General features: G+C 55.9%; 1 protein-coding gene across 1 annotated transcript in view; it reads right to left on the bottom strand.

Moving 5' to 3' along the window:
- Positions 1-19,216, bottom strand: part of SDC3 (syndecan 3) — a 44,584-nt gene that overhangs the window by 5,623 nt on the left and 19,745 nt on the right. The window contains exons 3-4 of the mRNA XM_033839218.2: positions 3,876-3,993; positions 1,654-2,267 (exon numbers count right to left, since the gene is read on the bottom strand). Coding sequence (XP_033695109.2) covers positions 1,654-2,267; positions 3,876-3,993 — 732 coding nt within the window. The remainder of the gene's footprint in view (positions 1-1,653; positions 2,268-3,875; positions 3,994-19,216) is intronic.

Genomic DNA, 19,216 nt, shown 5'->3' with positions numbered 1-19,216 from the left:
CAACTCCAGAATCTGTGTTCCTAACCACTATACTACACTGCCTCTATTCTCACCCTGGACACATCCCGGTCCCCACCCCATCTCCATTACTTCCTTCTCCAGCTGCCTTTCTAACAATCCTTAGGGGGTTCCTATCAGGGACTGCTGCTTGGGGACAGCTGGGTGCAGCTCTTAAATACGTGGGCCTGATCCTGGATCCATGTGCCTAGGGCAGGTGTGAGTCCCTTAGCCTGAAGGTCAGTCTAAGAGCACCACAGATCTCAATGGCTCCCACCACATGGAGGCAGGACCAGAGTTAGGATCATGCAGGGATGTAGCTGCTTCCCAAGTGGGCATGGAGAGCGTGGGTCTGGTGTCCAGGCCGAGGAAAGGCCGTGAGCAGAGGCTGCACCAGCAACCTGGTCTCAGTGCCCTAGCACTGTCTCCCCTGCCTGCCTGGCCAAGCATCTGTGAAACACCAGGTTGTCCCGACTGCTCAGGGGAGCAAAAAGCAGGGCCTGCGTCCTGCTGCGGCTGGCTGGGGAGTCGGAGGGCCTGACGATGACCCGAAGGCAGCTCCATAGCCTGAGGGCCCTCCTCTTCGAGAGACGGAGGCAAAGGGCTTTAATACCCCAACCAACGTCCCTACATGCCCTCCTTGCCCAGCACACCCAGCAGGGACCAGGCTACTTCTGCCACTTCCTTGATCCCACCCATCCCGGCATTCCTTCACACACACACACACACACACACACAGACACACACACACACACACACAGACACACACACACACACACACACACACACACACACACACACACACACACACACACACACACACACACACACACACTCACGGAGCTCTGGAGCTGACTGCCAGGTTCAAATCCTCAGTCTGCCATTGCTGCCTGTGAAGCCTTGGAAAGGGGCCTCACCATTAAGGGAGGATGACGGCAGTGCCACCCCGTGGGGTGAGTGTGAGGGGGAGAGGAGATGGCACAGGTAACGTGTTCAGCACTCAGCCTGCCACCCAGGCAGCACTCCACGAATGTCAGATGCACTTTTCCTCTCACGCAGCCCCACTCTTAATCCCCTTCAGATGGATAATAACAACGATGACGATAACAAAAGTGAAACTTTTAGCTTACTTAGTATCGCCAGGCACTGTTCTAAGCACTTTGGATATGTTGGGAAACTTAATTCTCACAACCCTATGATTTGCATTCGATGATTTTCTCCTCTTCACAGATAAGGAGACAAAGGTATAAAAAGGATCAGTGACTTCCTGAAGGCACATGGCAGTGGAAGAATTCCAACCCAGGCTGCAAGGCTCCTGAGTCTGTGCTTTTAATCAGAACACACAGGCCCCTGGCCCCTCCCCACATCAACACTCCCATTCACCCAGCTCCTTCCCCATTGATGTCTTGTCCTAACATCTAAAGACCCAGGCCTGGTCCCTCTTCCATCCCCATCCATCTCAATCTCTTTCCTCATCCTGTATCTCACCCCCAGCCTTGGCCCTCCGGCCTCAGGCCTATCTTACCCTCCCCATCCCTGTCTGGCTCATCTTCAGAACCTCCTAGATCTCACCCCTGCCCAGCTCCATCCTCCCTCCCCCAGGCCCTGACCCACCCTTCTCTGCTCTGATTCCCTGTCCTCTCCCCACCCACTCACCTGAGCCACCTCTGTGGGTCCAGGGGCAGTGGTCCCCAGGGGCAGGGTGCTCTTCTCAGGGATGTCAGGCTCCTGGGTGGTAGCTGGCCTGGGAAGGGTCCTTGGTCTGGAGGTAGCTGTGTTGACCAGCCTGGGTGTTGGGGCCTCTGTGTCCAAGACAGCCACTGTGGTGGGAGGTGAGGGTACCGCCGGGGTGGTGGCCCGGGCTGTGGCTGCCGTGGTCAGTGGATGAGGCAGAAGCCTCCGTATGCCGGTGGTCCTTACGATGGAGGTGGTGGCCGTGGAAGGAGGTGCTGCAGGGATGCTGGGGGCGGCGGTGGCCACTGTGGCGGGCACTGTGGCCACAGCTGGGGTCCCTGTGGTTGTGGCAGCCGTGGTTGCCGTAGGAGTGGAGATGGTGGTGGCTCTCTGGCTGGGCTCTTCTGGGACCTCGGTCACCAATGGGGGGCTGGTGGCTGGCCCTGGGGTGGGGCGCTCAGAGGGGAGCTCTTCAAACGGGGTGCCCACAGGCTGGATGTCCACGGTGGGCAGCACCACGGGTGTGGTGGACACTGCCAGGGCCACATCTGGGCTGAACCGCATGGCTGTCTCGATGCCCGACTCCTGCTCGAAGTCTGGGGGGTGAGGGGGAGAGGAGAGAGCTCGGGAGCTGGGTGATTTGAGGGGCATGAGGATCCCAGGTAGCAATGGCCATCGAGATGGGGGCCTCCCAACCCTCACACTTTGCATAATTTTCCCAGGACAGGATGAGGGAAAGGAGGAAGGCACAATGTAGCCAACAGTTATCAGTTGGCTGACAGCCAGTGAATGTTCCCCAACTCTTCTCTGCCTAGCCAAAAGTTCTAAGGGACCAGGTCTTCCAGGAAGCCTTCCCTGACTATTCCAGCCCACCCAGCCTGGAGCTTCCAGCAGGTTGAATCCAGGCAGTGGCAACTCAGGACCTACTGGCTGCAAATCTTGCTGGAGGTTGCAGTGAGGAGGGGAAGAGGGGAGTGGCATTCTGGGAAGAGTCAGACATGGGTACAACCTACATGAACACACATGGTGGGTAAACCAAGGCTCCCTCGGAGGCACAGGCAGAGAGCAAGAGGGAGAACAAGCCTCTCCCACAGGGGATGCTTGAGCACTCCGGACTCCAAGCCAGGACAAGTGAAGGGAGGGCCTCGGGAGAAAATGAGGGGAGAGAGAGAGAGAGAGAGAGAGAGGCCACAGCAGCTCCCAGGGGCCTGAACTAGGCAGAGGAGGGGTGGGGAGGAGGTTTGGCAGTAGAGATGTGACCCATCGGGATGGATTTCATGAAGATTAACTCACAAGAGGCTTACAGGAGTGGGCTAAAGTGGGAAGACTAGAGACAAGGAGCTGTACGTGGCCGGTTCCAAAGCGCACAGACCCCCTACCATCCGTTAGGCTCGTCCTGCCCCCTCAGGGGGCCCGATCTCAACACACACCCCTTTTTACTACCATTTTTAGAGCTCCTTCTCTGTGCCAGACCCTGATGTCTTAAACTGAAGCCTTCCAGAGGCTCTGAGAAGGCATATTTATCACCATTCACAGATAAGAATAGATTGAAAGAGGGAAAACGGCTAAAGGTGGCACAGCTATTTAGTAGCGAAAGTGGGATTCGAACTCAGTGTGCCTCCCTGATCTCACGCTACTCTATCGGCCTTTCTGGACCGGGCCCCGGAACTGGGTTGTCCCAGGCACCACAGGAGGTACCTGCCATTTTCCTTCACTGCCCTAACCCTGCCCTTGGCCACCGCTGATTGGACAGAAGGGGGCCGCCTGTCCTAAGCTGAGCCAATCAAATGGTCTCTGCTGGGGATCGGCCACTGCAACTGAAAAGGGGCTACTGAGTTCCTCCAAGTGGTCACAACAGTACTGAAAACTGCGTTACTGAGGGGCGTCTGTGTTCCCTGTCAGAGGCCGGAGGTCTGCAGGGGACCCAAGCAGTGCACAGAGAGATGCAGAGACAGAAGCAGTGGGGAGCTGGGAATGCTAGGCTCTGAGGCCTCCAGGCCCTGGTTCCACCCCAGGAAGAGTGGCCTGCCCTTCCTCTGCTTGAGGTCCATGAGCTCCCCCTGCCTGACCCCCCCTCCCCTCCCCCACCATTTAACTGAGCCTGCGAGGGTTCCTCTTCCTTGCCGTCGCAGCCTCGGATGGGGCACTGGAGGCAGACTGGCACCGCTGACACAACATGCAGGGAAAGGGAAGGGGGTACTTACAGCCCGAGCCCGACCCGGAGTAGAGGTCATCCAGCTCATCGTCGGGGAAGGAGTCATCGTCCCCAGAGCCCTCGAGGTCCACGGGCCTCTCGAAGTTCTCACTGCGCCAGCGCTGAGCCTGGGGAGGGCAGAGTCGGGCACAGAGCTCAGCACCTGAGGCCAGCAGCCTGGACACGCCCAGAGGAACCACAGACACTCTCACGGGCCAAGTGACAGTGGAGGGACAGCATCAGATGTGGCCTCCACGGGGGTAAACAGAGAGCCGGAGCAAGCCGGTTACCACTTCCTGCCTTGTTGGGTTGTGAGCGTGCAGCATGCTAATATGTGCTGAGGGCACCTCAGAGAAGCAGGTTCTCAGCCCAGTTAGCAGCACCCTCGGTGTGGCCAGCACCATCTGACCCCTTCCAGCGTGGAGAGGAGGGAGGCCCCATTGCCCCAGGTCACCAGAGAGCACGTGAATGATAAGGTTCGGACTCCGCTAGGGACCCAAAGCCTCACACCTCAAAATCCCAAAGATAGGGCAATTAGTCCCATTAGATAGACATGGGTGTTGCGGAGGTTTGGGGTTCTGGGAGGGAAGTACCTTGGATAAGTGGGGGAGGGAGAGAAGGGAGTGGGCTCCAGCCCTGGGTCCTCCCCAAACCAAAGTCAGCCCCCCTGTCTACACTCCCCCCAAAGTATCTCAATGCCGAGAGTCAGCTCAGGGCACGGATGCCGCTTTCACTTCTGCCAAGGGTCTCCTGAGAGTCTGCAGGCGTGAGAGGGGCTTCTCCCAGGGTCCTGCTCTCCAGACCCAAGACTCCCCCCAAAATCAGAACGTGGGAAGGCCAGGTGCTGTGGCTCCTGGGCCTGGACCATCCCTCCCCACTGCAACCCCGGGCTGAGAGCCAGCCCTAAGGGCATCCAAGACAGGAGCGAAAACCCCCAACCACACTTTTGACCCTGGATCCAGACTGAGCCCAGCCACAGTCCCTGCCCCCTGAGAGCTTACAGACAAAGATGACCTGGTGCTCAGATCTAAAGGATTAGCACTTGGATCTTAAGCAACTGAAATAGAGAGAGAAAGGCATCTCAAGCAGAGATAACAGGATAAGCAAAAGTTCCGAGGTGGGGAAGCACAGCCTATGCCACCACAGCTGGGACTGACAGCCTCATCCAGGGTCCCTCAGAACCCCTGCAATCACTGGATTCCTACCACCGGGCCCCTGTCTGTTCCTGGAACATGGTCTCTCCCGCCTCTTTCACTCATGCTGTTCCCTCCAAGAGAACACCCTACCTTCCCACCCCCTCATCCTCCAGCTTCCCACCAGCTAACTCCGCTCCCCATCGCTTCTTCTGAGAAGCCCTCCTGCTTTGATCCTTCAGAGCATCCTGTGCTTCTGAATTCACAACTACCACTACTTGTGAGCGGTGCTGGCTTTGGGTATATACTTTTTCTGTGACTGTTCCCACCCCCACTAAACTACACCTCGATGGAGGCAAGACCGCGTCAGACACACAGTAGGTATCAGGAAGTATCCGTTAGGGAACAGGCTTGGAGTTGGGGGATGTAATTCCCAGGACAGGGGTGGGGCAGAGACAGGCTGGAGTTGAGTTTGGGGAAGCCCCGTCCATCACAGGCTCTCAGTGCTCGGCTGGTGACTTTTATCTTGGAAACTGGTCATGTTTTATCCTGACTGCACATCAGAATATTGTGAAAACAGAACTTGGCGGCTCAGCGGGTGTGAGGTGGAGTCTGAATGTCACTACTGTTGGACTGACATGGGGAGCCATAGAAGGTGTGTGAGCAGGAGAGGGGCTGGACTGGCGCTGTGATCTCTGCTCAGACTCTCACACTCCCACCCCTGACAGGCCCCCTTCTGGAGTTCCTATGGAGCTAGAGAGAGGATCCCAATTCTGGCTTCCAGCCCCGAGCCTCGACCACCTGCTCCAAAGCCCTACACAGGCCACGCAGGGCAGGAGGCCAGGGCAGGGAGCCAGGAGATTCCCCCCACCATACCCGTTACCACACACACACGCACACACAGTCTCAAAATAATGAATTAATCAGTATTTACTTGCTACCAGTGAGTCATGGAGTGGAACAATTAGAGTAATTGCTCTGTGACTAATTGCTGGGTCTTCCTCCCTTTTAGACATTTCAGGAGCTCAGAACAGCTACCATCCAACCTTCCCCAGCTCCCATCTCTGCTCCCACTTCCCAGAAGAACAAAGCCCCAGGACCTGAGGTGAGGGGGCTAGAAGCTCCCACACTACCAGCCTCTACCACCTGGGCCAGCTAAGCTGGGGTCCCTTGGAGACTTTCTGCTCCATTCTTAGGCAAGTAGCCTGAAGCCAGAGACATGCAGCAGGATGGGGACTGAGCAGGGACGGGGCTCAGACTGCCTCTCCTGAGCAGGTCCATCTTCACTGTCTCTCCATCCTTCCAGGCAGCCAGGGAAGGCTGGAAGCCCTTTAGCTGGGAGGAGGGGTTCTAAGAAGTCTGTGGTCCCAGGGGAACCCCAAAGTGGGGTAAATGCGGGGGCCAAAACAGGGTGTCCTCATGATTCCACAGTGACCAGCACCACACACCAGCCCCTAATACCCTGCAAAGCCACACAGGCCCTTGAAATGACACACCCAGAGACATAGAAAGAACACATACAGACACACCCTGACACACACTCACCTAAAGGCAGAGAGAGGCCCCGCGTGTTGGCGTGCCTTTGGGTGCAAACAGGCACATGCATGGGGGCGGGCACTAGATGGGGGCACACACTGTGCAGCTCTGAGGCTCAGAGACGAGTATGGAACCTCCTGTGAATCCATCAGCCTCCACTCAGGTAGCTCTCACCTAGATACTATTCATCCCTAGCGCAGTAGCCATCGGCATGACAACCGTTACCATGACAACCATCTCCTCCATGCTAAGGACCAGGAGCTCCAGATCCCCACAGAGATTGGGGGGGAACAGGAAAGGGAGAGATCATGGAAGAACAGAGAGAATGATGGGGGTGGGGGGAGACACTGGATGGAGACAGAGATGCAAGGACAGAGGGAAGCCAGGGGGTCAGAGGGGCGGTGTGGGGGGACAGGGAGGAGGGAGTGGAGGGAGGACTGGGTGTGCGAGAGAAAGGGAAGGCAAGAGTGGGAGGCTGAGGGAGAGAATTCTCTCACATCTTAATTTAGCCTCACGCTCATCAGACAAAGCTGGGGAAGGGGCCACCTCAGTGATTTTCCAAGCCTACATCCAAGAGAACATTCTTTCCAAATAATAAGCAGCCCCCAGATGGGGTAGAAGGGGTGATGGCCAACAACAACCCAGTCACCCCTGAGCTCACCCTGGGAAACTTAACACCGGGACACCTGAGACCTGGCGGGTGGGGGTGGGGTGCATGATGCCATCTTGCCCAGCCCCCTCCCCGAGTCTACTCAGTGCCAGCTGTACCCCTCCCTGGGGGACCAGGGCTCACGGGGACCTCCCAGGAACACTACAGGGGTGCTGGAAGCTGCAGCTACTAGGGCTACAGAGAGGAGAGAGGAGACAGGAGAGAGGAGAGAGAGGGGGGGTGGGGAACTGAGCCTGGGAGGCAGCAGGGAAAGCCTCAGAAGTCACAAATGCCAGAGGAGGATGGTGAAAACAGCCTCTGACCCCCAAACGACCTCTCTATTTGCATAATTCCATGCATAATTAGCATAATTATCCACGCCATTCCCTTAAAGGAGAACTGAACTCAAATGCCGGCCTCCCCCTGACCCTCAACTGTGCCCCCTCCAGGTAAACCACACACCCTCCCATGCCTGATAAGCACATCTGCACACCCAACCCAAGTGTGCGCGCGCACACGCGCACACACACCAGCACAGACGCATACACAGTCGTGATCCACATTTACTGACCCTAACCTGTGTACCCACCACAACTCACAGACAACAGCCTGGCACATACCACCGTGGGCTCACCCGTTTGCCGCCTCTCTAGATGAACACACACACAGCTGCACCCCTCTCCTCACCTAACACACCCCACACAACGTCCGTGGGTTGTGGCACACACCAAGCCTCCCCACGTCCAAGCATGCCCCGAGTCACATATCACAGCCCACATTCCCCATGGCAGCGACACCCTCGGACTCTGACAAAAACCTCACGACCTGTAAACAATCTTTTCTCACCCTCACATCCCCACACGCCCCACGCAGCCCACTGCAGAGGCCCCTGCACCTTCTGCTTTCTGCCACCACCAGTCCCGGCCACGACACCCAGCCGGAGGCTCCCCCAGCAGTGGGTAAAGGTCTGAGCTCCCCTGGGGAGCTACTGAGGGTCCTCAGGGGGTTCCAGAGGCCTCTGCCCACCACTACGGAGGCCCTGTCCCAGGTCAGGCGCTGGAAGAACTCTACCTGCACCACCGCCTTCAACCATCACAGCCTCCCAGGATTTTATTATCCCCACTTCACAGATGCAGGCACTGAGGCTGGGGTTTAGAGCTGAGACATGAGCACGGGTCCTTAGCCCCTGGAACCCTTGCCCTGAACACTCCAGGGTAGCCCCCAATCTGCTGCTCATCTGGGGTTCCTACACCTGTGACCCACAGCCCCTGGACAATCTCAGCTCAAAACTACCACCCCTCCACCCCCGCACACCATACACACCGCCGCACACCATACGCACGCCCGCACATGGCAAACACCCCAAATGCTCCCAAATACCCACTCCTGCTCCCCACATGCTCCACCCATGCATCCCTGAAAAAGCACCCACTGCACCATACATGTACCCCATCTCAATCACCCACCAACAGGCCCCTAACACCTGCATCCCACTCCCCTCCACACATGCACACCGTGCACACACGCCATGCACACTTTCCCTCTGGGGTATGTACAAGCACACCTACAATGCCGGCGTGAGACATGGCACCTTGCCCAATGGACTGGCACACCCCCTGCCATTTTTCCTCACTGCCCCCTTGCCACCATCCTACCTTGAGCTGACCCACAGCCTTGACCCAAAGAAGTACCTCAGGCTCTCTGACCTGATGGGACCAGCAGTGACCAGAGCTGCCTGTCACTCACCCGCCCCCACGCCTACCTGATCCTCTCCATAGTTTTAGAACTGCTGGGATGGGTGGGTAACTTCCACTGCCATCCCTCTCCAGTGGGGCTGGGTGGGGGGGACATGTTCAGGTAGAAAGGCAGGGCATCTCCCTCCTCCGGCCCCCAGCCTCCTTCCAAGCCCTCCTTGGAGACCAGAAGTCTGGGTCTTTCATGCCCAGCTCCCTCCACCTGCCCCTGCCCCCATCATGAGCCTTCCCAGAGAAACAGGATAACACAGAGGTTAAAGCCAGAATAAATCAGCTCCTTCCCTCACTACCCATTGGACATCAGGCAAGCCACCGAGTCTCCTGGCACCTCAGTTTTCTCATCTGTAAAATGGGGATGCTAATAACAGTATGTTACTCATAGGGGTGCCGTGAGGATCAAATAAGATCATGCAGGTAACGGGCTGAGCACAGAACCCAACACTGCGAGCTGAATAAATAAATGTAGCTGTGATTATTGTTAGGTACATGTTAATACTTCCATTATGAATTCTGAAGCTTTTATCTCATTTAAGCCTCACCAGCCTCCTGCGGGGAGTAGAATCGGGATGATTACACCCATGCTGCAGATGAGGCTATTCCATGCTGCAGATGAGGCTATTCCTGAGAGCCTAAGCGGCATCGCCAAAGCCACAAAGCAGGGGAGAATGCAGAGAAAGAAAAAAGGAGAGGCTGGATGCGGGGAGAGGAAGGGCGAGCTACAGAAACAGGCGCGGACACACAAATTAGGTCAGCTGTAGGTGGGCCAGGAGCCCGGCACCCTGTGCAGTGCTAATCATGCCGCAAAAACTAAGAATAAAATCAAGTATAACGAATTCTGCCCGAGCTTCCTTCCCCACATTAGCCAGTCTCAGGCTCCACTCTCCCGGTGACTGGAGGCGATGTGAGCAGGGGTTGGGAGCCCAGCTTCAGGTTCAAGTCTTGGGTTCAAGTCCAGCTCTGCTTACTTGCTGGGTGACTCTGGGCAACTTACTCAACCTCTCTGAGCCTCTCTTTGGTTAAATAATGAGATACTCTTCATGGAGCTGTCGTGAGAATCAAGTAAGATGATGCGCCAGAAGCCCTCCTGCTGCCCAGCACACAGCCGGCACTCAGTAACCATTCGGGGGTCTTACCGTGGTACCTTCTTCTCACCTTCAGGCCTGAGTGATGACTGAGTTCAGTTCTCCCTTCTTACAGATGTAGAAATTGAGGCTCAGAGAGGGGGATAAGAGGGGCAGGTGGTGGGGAATTAGCCTGCCAAGCAGCACTCAGAGAGGTAAAGTGATTTGTCCAACGACACACAGTGACTTAACACTAGATCCCAGAAGCACGGTGGTCTCAGCAGAGCCCTCTGGATCCCCACAGGCTCCATCCCCACCAGCCCCCGTCCCCAAAAGGCCCTCAGTCCTGTGAGAACTCAGTGCCCCTCACGCTCACCAGCTCCAACCCGGAGACCCAGAGCGTCACCACAGGAATGTGGGCCGGGGCCAGGCTCTGGGCAGCAGGACAGCCAGGGGGCTACACAATGGAGAGCCTGGACCAGGAAGGGGGACGCTTCAGTCTCCACCCCCTACCCATCCACAGCTGCCCTGGCTGGGAACCGAGCCCCCACCACATTCACTGGCTGCCGGAGGGGTGAGGGGCGCGAAGGCTGCATCGGCCAGGAAGGGGCCACGGAGCCCAAGTCCCAGAGAGCAGAGGGGTCTGGAGGAGAAGCAGGGGGAGGAAGGGCTGAGGAGGCCCACTTGACAGACCCCCCCACCCAAAACAATCAGCAAAGCCCAGACACACACACTGTCACCCACTCACCCTCCCACCACCCTTCTTCCAAATACCCACCCCCAGACCGCCCACAAGGGCAACTGAGAGGGCAGGAAACACCCCTCTGGGTCCATCCCACCTGAGCCAACTGCTCTGCAAGAGACCTCCCGACAGCAGAGCCCTCCCTACCCCACACCCGTACTCCATCAGCTCCAGCCCACCACCCCCATCACCTTCGCCACTACCCACCCCTGTGCTCCCACCATCCTCTCCAGAACCCCCTTCCCCATGGTGGCACTGCTCTCATCAACACTGGACGAGAGAGCTAGCAGCATCCTGGCTCAGGAGGCCGCAGCCTCCCAGACCCAGACAAGCCCCCTCCCCCTTTCTCTGCACTTCCGTTGCCCCATTGGGAAATGAACCCGTTGTCAGCTTGGTGCTCTAAGTGCCTTTCTGATTTGGACACTCTGGGTGTCCAAGAATTCAGCCCTCAGGTCAAAGAGCCAGGGCAGTGTTATTTATAAGAGAGAGAAAGGGGAAATAACCTACATTCCCAATATCAGACGACTAGTTAAATAACTTAGGGCACAACCACGACATGGAATATTATGCAGCTATCAAGAACTGTGTTTTCACAAATCCACACTGTCTAAGTCATTAAAAGGCATAAATGCATAACGAAAGGCTTTTTTTTTTTTTTTTTTTACTTGTTTCAAAGAATATGCAAGGACAGGAGAATGTACACTCTGGTTGTCAAGAGGCAATGCAGCACAGCTGTTGATAGGATCATATGAACAGTTCTGTCTCTCAATACCTGGGTGACCTTGGACAGGTACTTAACTCTCGGCCTGGTTTTCCTGGTAAACAAAGATAACAATAGCCACCTCCTGGGGTTCACTGTAGGAGACTCCGGGTGCCCACACGTTAAGGAACTGCTCCATAAATGCTGGCTATTAATACTATTATCATTAAATTTAAAAATAGGTTATAAAAAAAACACGTAGAACTTGATCCTGTTTTAATGAACTCAGTACCAAAGTGTATTTCTAAACACTGAATTCTAAGACTAAAGGTTCCCAGAGGCTCTCTCTGGGTGGTGGGATTACAGGTAGTTTTTCATTTTTTACTCGGGACCTGTTTGTATCTTCCAAACTTTCTACAATAAACTCAAGAGTACTTTTGTTATGAGAACTAGCACGCTCTTTCTGAGTCCCCATGCCCGCAGTGCCCTGGTCTCTGAAACTCCTTGGCCCCTTCCTTCTGCTGAGACCCCACTGAGGCTGGTCGTGAGTTAGGAGCAAACAGAGGAACCAGCAGGAAGGAAGTGAACACAAAAGCCTCCAAGGGAGCTGGCAGGCCCAGTGGCCCGGAGCTCCGTAGCTGCACCTCACTGCAGACTGGCTGGCTTAGCAGAGCCCGGTTCCCTCCCCCGGCATTCACCGGCTGGCCGCCACGGTTGGCTTACAGCGCTCAGACACCTCGCCCACGGGCCACCCGCCAGCTTCTTCCATCAGCCTAGCTCCCGGCCCACCAGCCCCGCCGGCCCCAGCCAGGGTGCAGGCTGGCCACCCTACAGCTGCTCACCCTTGCCACCTATACCTGGACAGAGGACGGCAGCGCAACCCCGGGAACACCAGCCCTCTCCTCAACTCAGGGCTGGGGCATTCCCCGCCCCCCCCCGCCCCCCACTGTCACTGCTCCATCCATCCCAGCCACCTGCCCTCTAGCATCACCTTCTCGGCCACCCTGACTCACACCGCTCATTTATTCCTGTCCCCAAGGCTGTGTCTGAGAGCAGGACCACCCACTGAGGCCCCCAGCTGCCCAGCTCCCATGCTCCTCCCACACTGAATCCTTTATGGATTCCTTCCAGGCCTTGCACATGCTGTTCCTGCTTCCTGAACACCCTTCCACATCTCTGCCTGACCAGCACCTACTCCACCAGAAAGTCAGTACAAGCGATATCTATTAAGCACCTACTGTGTACCAGGCACTATTCTAGACACCCGGTGACCCACAGTCAACAAGACAGGGATGTGGTCAGGAAGCTCAAACATTGCTTCCCCTGTGAGGCTGCCGCATGCCAACCACCTGCCTGTTCTGAAGTCCCTTCCTGGGGACTCTGCCTCCACTGTGTTGTCATTTACTGGGGAAGGAGGGGCCACCAACCATCTCCCATCACTCCAGTGGGCCCCTTCTACCAGATTCTCATGGAATGCACTTGGCCACCCTGGGAAGCGGGTACTACTGTCCCCATCTACAGATGAGGAGACTGAGGAGGCTGTTAAACCACCAGTGGGGACACAGCAGGATGTTTTTTTGTAGAAGGCCTGGGGCCGTTATTCCCTGACCATGAACAACCGTTACAGCTCCCACAGAGGAGCACTCACTGTATGCACATGGCCCCATTTCTCTTCACAAACATCTTACTGGTGAGAGATTACTGTCCCCATTTCACAGATGGGCAAACCAAAGTTCAGAGAGGTGAAGCAACTGGCCCAAAGTCACACAGCAATGGACCCAGATTTGAACCCCTGGATTAGCTGAACCCTAAGGACCCTGCTCTGCACACTGTAGCACACGCCCAGTCCTCACCAGTCTCCCCCACCAGGAATTTCTTCGGGGTGGGTGGCTGGCAGCTTCAGAGTCTACACACCACCACCCCACCCTCCCCAACACCCTGCACAGAGACAGACAGAGAGATGGACTGTCTGGGAATGAGAAGAAATGGAAGACAAGCCCTGTTCCCATGACAGGTGGCCCGGTTCCACTGAGCAGCCCCACCCACCACCCCATGACTCACCAGCAGGTGCCCCTGGGATTGAGTCTCCAGGCTCTGCAACCATCCCTGCCAACAGACTCGGCAAGGGCCCACGTTTCCCAGAACAACCCAGTGTGGGGTTAGATGTTCTGGTCCTGGCTTCCAGAGAGCTCTGGTCAAGTTCCTTCACCTCACTGGGCCTCAGTTTACCCACCTATGAAATGGGAATGATGATTCCCAACACACCAAGACACCATCTGTGACATGATGAGCAGTTATTAGGCAATTAGTAAGTGCTGGGGCGTGACTTGGTGTCCCTACTCAAAGCTCACCTCCTCAGAGAGGCCCTCCCTGACCACCAAATGCATCCACGTGACCTCCCCACACACCCCATCACTGTCAACACCAGGCTTACTCCTCATAGCTCACCACTGCCTGAAATTAGCTTGTTTACTTACCTCCTTGTCTAATGCCTATCTCCCCCTCCAACAGCTCCTGGTGGCAGTGAGTGGGACACAGTTGGCCTCCATCAATATTTGTTCAGTGAATACCGTGAATGGGATCACCCTTACAGACCCACATTACCTACTTTTCTAATCACTATGTGATCCTGGGCAGGACCCTGTCCTCTGGCCTCAGTCTCCCCATCCAAAGTTCTCTCTGGTCCCTCCAAAATCCAACCAGGGCTCCACCTGCCCCGGGAGGAGGGAAGAGAGGCTGAGACTGATCCCAGCAGTTTTTTCATAAAACAACTATGCAAATTATGTACAAAAACATGCAAGACAGCAGGTTCCCAGCAGAGCCTACAGTTCTGGCCACTTTACAACCAGGCCTGGGCTGGAAGGACAGTAGCATTTACTGAGCACCTACTTAACGCCAGGCCCCTTACTGATAGGACCAGGTGAAATGGGCCTCCTTACTCCATAGTCTCAGGCCAGGCAACTTGCTGGAGGTTACAGAGAACTCAGCTGGTGAGTCAAGATGGAGTTAAGGGGAGCAAGGCATTACCGGGGGGGACTGGTAACGGGGAAGGGCCTGGGAGAGCAGAGAGAGACCCAATGCTGTGTGTCTGGTTCTCATCCCACAGGATAGGACCTAAGGAAAGGCAAGCTCAAAGGGCACAGGACACCTCTCCCAGATCTTAGGGGCCACCTGAAGCCAGGGGCAGAGGCCCCAGAGATCTCACCAGCCCTGGGGTTCTGCTGGGCCTCCAGGAAACCAGACAGACCCTGCGGAGTCAGCCCGAGGCAGGCCCAGTCCTTCTAGCTGTGCTGGGACACCACACAGCTCTTCCGTCCTCCCCAAAGCCTCCCCAGGCACATGCTAGGCACACACCCTGAGAACACACAACACACACACACACACACACACACACACACACGAAATGTGCCCGTCTGTGTGTGATGTATCCAGGCTCAGCCTCCTGAGGAGTCCGGCTGTGGTCTCCCTCACCCGCCCGTTTGCTAGGTTATTTATAACCAGCACAAACTCACAACAGTGGAGATACAGCTCCTCACCCCAGGCCTATTCTGCTGGCTTCTGAGCTGCTCCATTTCAAGGGACAGAACAAGCCAGACTCAGCATGAGTCATGGGGGCCTCCAGGGCCACCACCACCATCACCTAGATGGGAAACTGAGGCACAGAGCAAGGAGTCAGAAAAAAAACTGGAGGAGGCCCCAGAGGCTTGTCTAGGGTCACATTCACCTCCAAGGCCACCTCCAGCCCCAGATAACACTCTCTGAGATATAGGGGCAGACGGATGCCCCAGCCCTCACCCTCATGTCCTGCATCCTGGGAGACAGGTGGGACCTCGCAGTAAGCAGGAGCTCTGAAGCCAGATTGCCTGGGTCCAAATCCCAGCACTGGCCCTCAGCGGCTGTGTGACCCTGGGCAAGAAAGTCCACCTCTCTGAGCCTCATTTTCTTCTCCTATGAAATGAACATAATAATAGTACCAACCTCAAAGGGTTGGGAGGATTAAATGAGATTATCCAAACAGGATCTCAGCCCAAAGCCTAGCTACCTCTTGGCCGAGCGACCTTGGGGCAAGCAAACGAGACAACAGTACAGCCCAGAAGGTCATGAGAACTGAAGCAAAGGTTCTGACACAGAGAAGGTGGTCAAAACACACAGACTCCTTTCTCTCTTCCTCTGCTCTCACGGGGTCCCGTGATTCCCTGACCACCCTCAGCTTCTCCCCTTGATAATCTTTATCTCCTGTCACTAAGTGCATGGAGGTTTTTACAGCTATGGTGCCACTGAATCTTCTAAACAACTCCTTAATGGATAAATTCTCTCCCCAATTTTGCAGTGAGCACCCTGCCTTGTCAAATACAGGTGTTCTATAAATACCTGAGGGATGAATGGATGCAAGAATGAATGTGATCAGAAAGTCAGAAAATAACAAGCAGCGGAGAGAATGTGGAGAAGTTGGAAACCTCATGCACCACTGGTAGGAATGCAAAATGGTTCAGCCACCCTGGATAACAGTCTGGCAGTTCCTCAGAAGGTTAAACATAGAGTCATATGGTCCAATAATTCTACTCCTAGGGTATATACATCCAAGGGAAGTGAAAACATATGTCCACATATTTAAAAAAAAAAAAAAGCAACATTATTCATAACAGCCAAAAAGTAGAAATAACCCAAATATCTATCAACTGATAGATGGATAAATAAAAGGTGATGTGTCCATACAATGGAATATTATTAAACAAAAATAGAAATGAGGTCTTGATACACGCTACCACATGGATGAACCTTGAAAATATTATGCTGAGTGAAAGAAGCCAGTCACAAAAGACCACATCCTATTTGATTCCACTAATATGAAATGTCCAAGATAAGCAAACCCATAGAGACAGAAAGTAGATCAGTGACTCCTAGGGCTGAGTGATTGGGAAGAAAAGAGGAGTGACCCTTTTCTAACCCTAATAGGTATAGGGTTTCTTCTGGGGGTGATAAAAATGAGTAATATTGGTGATGGTTGCACAGCTGTAAAAATACTAAAAACCATTTAATTACATGCTTTAAATGGGTGGATTGTGGGGTATTTGAGTTAAATCTCAATAAAGCTGTTGTTTAGAAAAAAAGAAAAGAATGAATGTGTGATTGAGGATCAGAGGGTGAGGTACTTGCCCAAGGTCACACAGCAGAACCTGGACTCAAATGCTCGGACGAGAGGGAGGTGACCTCTCTCTGAGTAACGCCTAACCAAGCCCCAGGTGAACCCTCTCCAGCCCCCACCTCCGAAGGGCAAACACTGACTCTGCAGACCCCAAGTGGGAGGGGCCAGTGCGGCAACTGCTTCCCCTGTGCTCGCCAAAGGCTACTTTGTCAGGTGGGACCAATGGAAGCAGCAGGCTTTGCCCAGCGGGACCCAAGAGAAGGGAGGCAACTCCAAACTCAGGCTGGCTGCCATCTGCACCGCTAGACCCCAGTGTCCCCAGCTCCAGCCACCAGTGGTTCCAGGATGTTCCCACTCAGACCCTCTGTCCATGTGGCTGGCCCCTGGCCGCCCTCAGCAAGAGACATGAGGATACGTCCCTGCCAGGGAAGGGGTCAGGAGGATGGCGAGGCCCTAGCGGTGAGGCGCATCTGAGTGTGAAGTCAAGTCCGCCTGCCCCTCCCCCCGTGGCTGTCTAGGGCAGCCTTGAGAACAGACACCTCACCGGGCCCAGCCCCTCACCCTGCCCTGCCTCCACTTGGCTCTAGCATCAGCCTCCACCCAGCCCAGCTGGCAGCCGCTGAGCCCCAGGCTGGTTTCCACTCCCTACTCTCTGCGCGGAGGCCCGTCTGTCCTGAGGGCTTGGCTGAGGCACGAGCTCAGGCTTCTGACAAGTGTTTGGTGTCCCCCAAACCTCTACCAGGCTGAACCCAGGTTTGAAGCCTGCACCACCTTAGTTCCCTGCTCCACCCCACAACCTCAGCAAGCTTCGCCACCCCTGCCCCCCAAGCTGGTCACTACGGGGGGGAAGCGGTCTCCCCGCAGCTCAGACTGCAGGGCAGGAGCCCCAACGAGCCCCGAAGAGGGGGGAGCCAAGAACACCACGAGGACCCCCCAGCCCTCAGTCCCAGCTATGGGTGGAGGGAACCAGAGAAAACCCCGGCACCCCATGTCCTCTCCCCGACACCCTCACCAGCCTCCTGCAGGTCCAGCGCATCCTTGTGTCCAGCCAATCCATCCTCAGCCCCCTGCCATAGGTTCTACCCTCCACACCAAGCTCAGACGGAGTCCAAACGCCCCCAGGGCTTTAGGGACACTGAGTGCCCGGCCCCCATGTGCCCTGAAGTCCAGGGATGAGACACACCCTCCCCTCCTCATACGTCACTTGAACATGACTCCCTGACCAAAAACTCCTCAACTGACCCATCACCTGACCCTCTGAAGGCAGGGTCAGAGGCCCTGGTCCTGGGATCCTGCCACCAGAGCCCCAATCACACCAGCTTGGCCTCCCTCCCCACAGGGGGACTGCACCACAGCCAGCCCCATACCAGAGCAGGATGCCAGGGACATCCAGATGAATGAGCCCAAGTGGTCCAGCCCCAGAACTAGAGCGCAGACAGTGTTTGTGGGAAAAGGGCCTGGCCTGGAAAAGCCGGGCTCGAAGATGGACATGTGGCAAAGGGCTATTCCTGGGACCCAGCTTGCTCCCCAAACCCCAGGACAAGGACAGTGTGGTGGCTGCCACCTTTGCAGGGATAGAGGCCTCTCATGACCACTGCCCCCACTACAAACACTACTGGTCACCAGCCCTGGGCAACATGCTGGACTCTGAGCCAAGTAAACCCGAATTCTTGAAGCTACCCCGCGGTGCAGTGGTTACCATCCGGCTTACAGAGGACACGGGCGAGCTGCCCAAGGTCACCCAACTGACGAGCAGAGGTCAAAGACAGACCCCAGCGGGGCTGCTGCCCAAACACCATTATCCCAGCCACCCCTCAGAGACTCACACACATGCATCCAGGGAGGGGAGGCCGGGTTGGGAGGACTCAGCCCGCGCAACCTCGGCGCACCTCTACGGCACCCTGGGTAGCGGGCGTGGCCTTGCCTCCCACAGCGTGCTGGGGACAGTCTCACCTCTGAGCCGAGGCCCACGCTGACCCGCCACGCCGCAGGACCTGACAGCTTTTCTCAACAGAAGCACTGCAGACCCCTGGGCGGGACAGTTCTCCAGGCCCTGCAGCATTTAGCAGCCGTGACCTCCACCCCGGGAAATGCCAGCAGCGCCCCCATTACGATGACAACAAAAAGTATCCCGTGCATTTCCAAACGCCCCCGGCGCTGATACCTTCAATGCCCAGCTCAGGCCCCACTTCCTCCCGGAAGCTTCCCCACCCCCCTCCCTGCTCAGGACCCCAGATTCAGCATCTCCTGGTTGGGCCTCATTTTCCCACTTAGTCCAGCAACCCTCTGACCATTAACAGTGTTCCCAGAGACCAGAATCCCTGGACCGCCTCATACTGCGGATTCTGACTCAGGGCCCACAGCAGGCAGGTAGTTAAACGAAGGGACTGCCTCCCCTGGCCTCTCTGACCCAGCTGTCACTTTCCTTGGGGACACACAGCCACACCCCTCTCCCTCCTCCCCAGCTTGTCTGTACCAGGGTTTGGTAAATCACACATAAATCTCCGAAAGAACCCAAGTTCTGAGCTTGCAGCATCACTGGAGGTCATGCAGAAGACAAGCTCTGAGGCCCTCTGCACCCCACCCCCGAGCCCCACCTTAATCACCTCTAAGGAGGCCAGATGAGCAGC

Source organism: Tursiops truncatus, chromosome 1 (assembly GCF_011762595.2).
Source record: "Tursiops truncatus isolate mTurTru1 chromosome 1, mTurTru1.mat.Y, whole genome shotgun sequence".
NCBI classification, from domain to species: Eukaryota; Metazoa; Chordata; class Mammalia; order Artiodactyla; family Delphinidae; genus Tursiops; species Tursiops truncatus.
The sequence above is the reverse complement of the archived record's forward strand: the minus strand, read 5'-3'. Positions and strand labels throughout refer to the sequence as shown.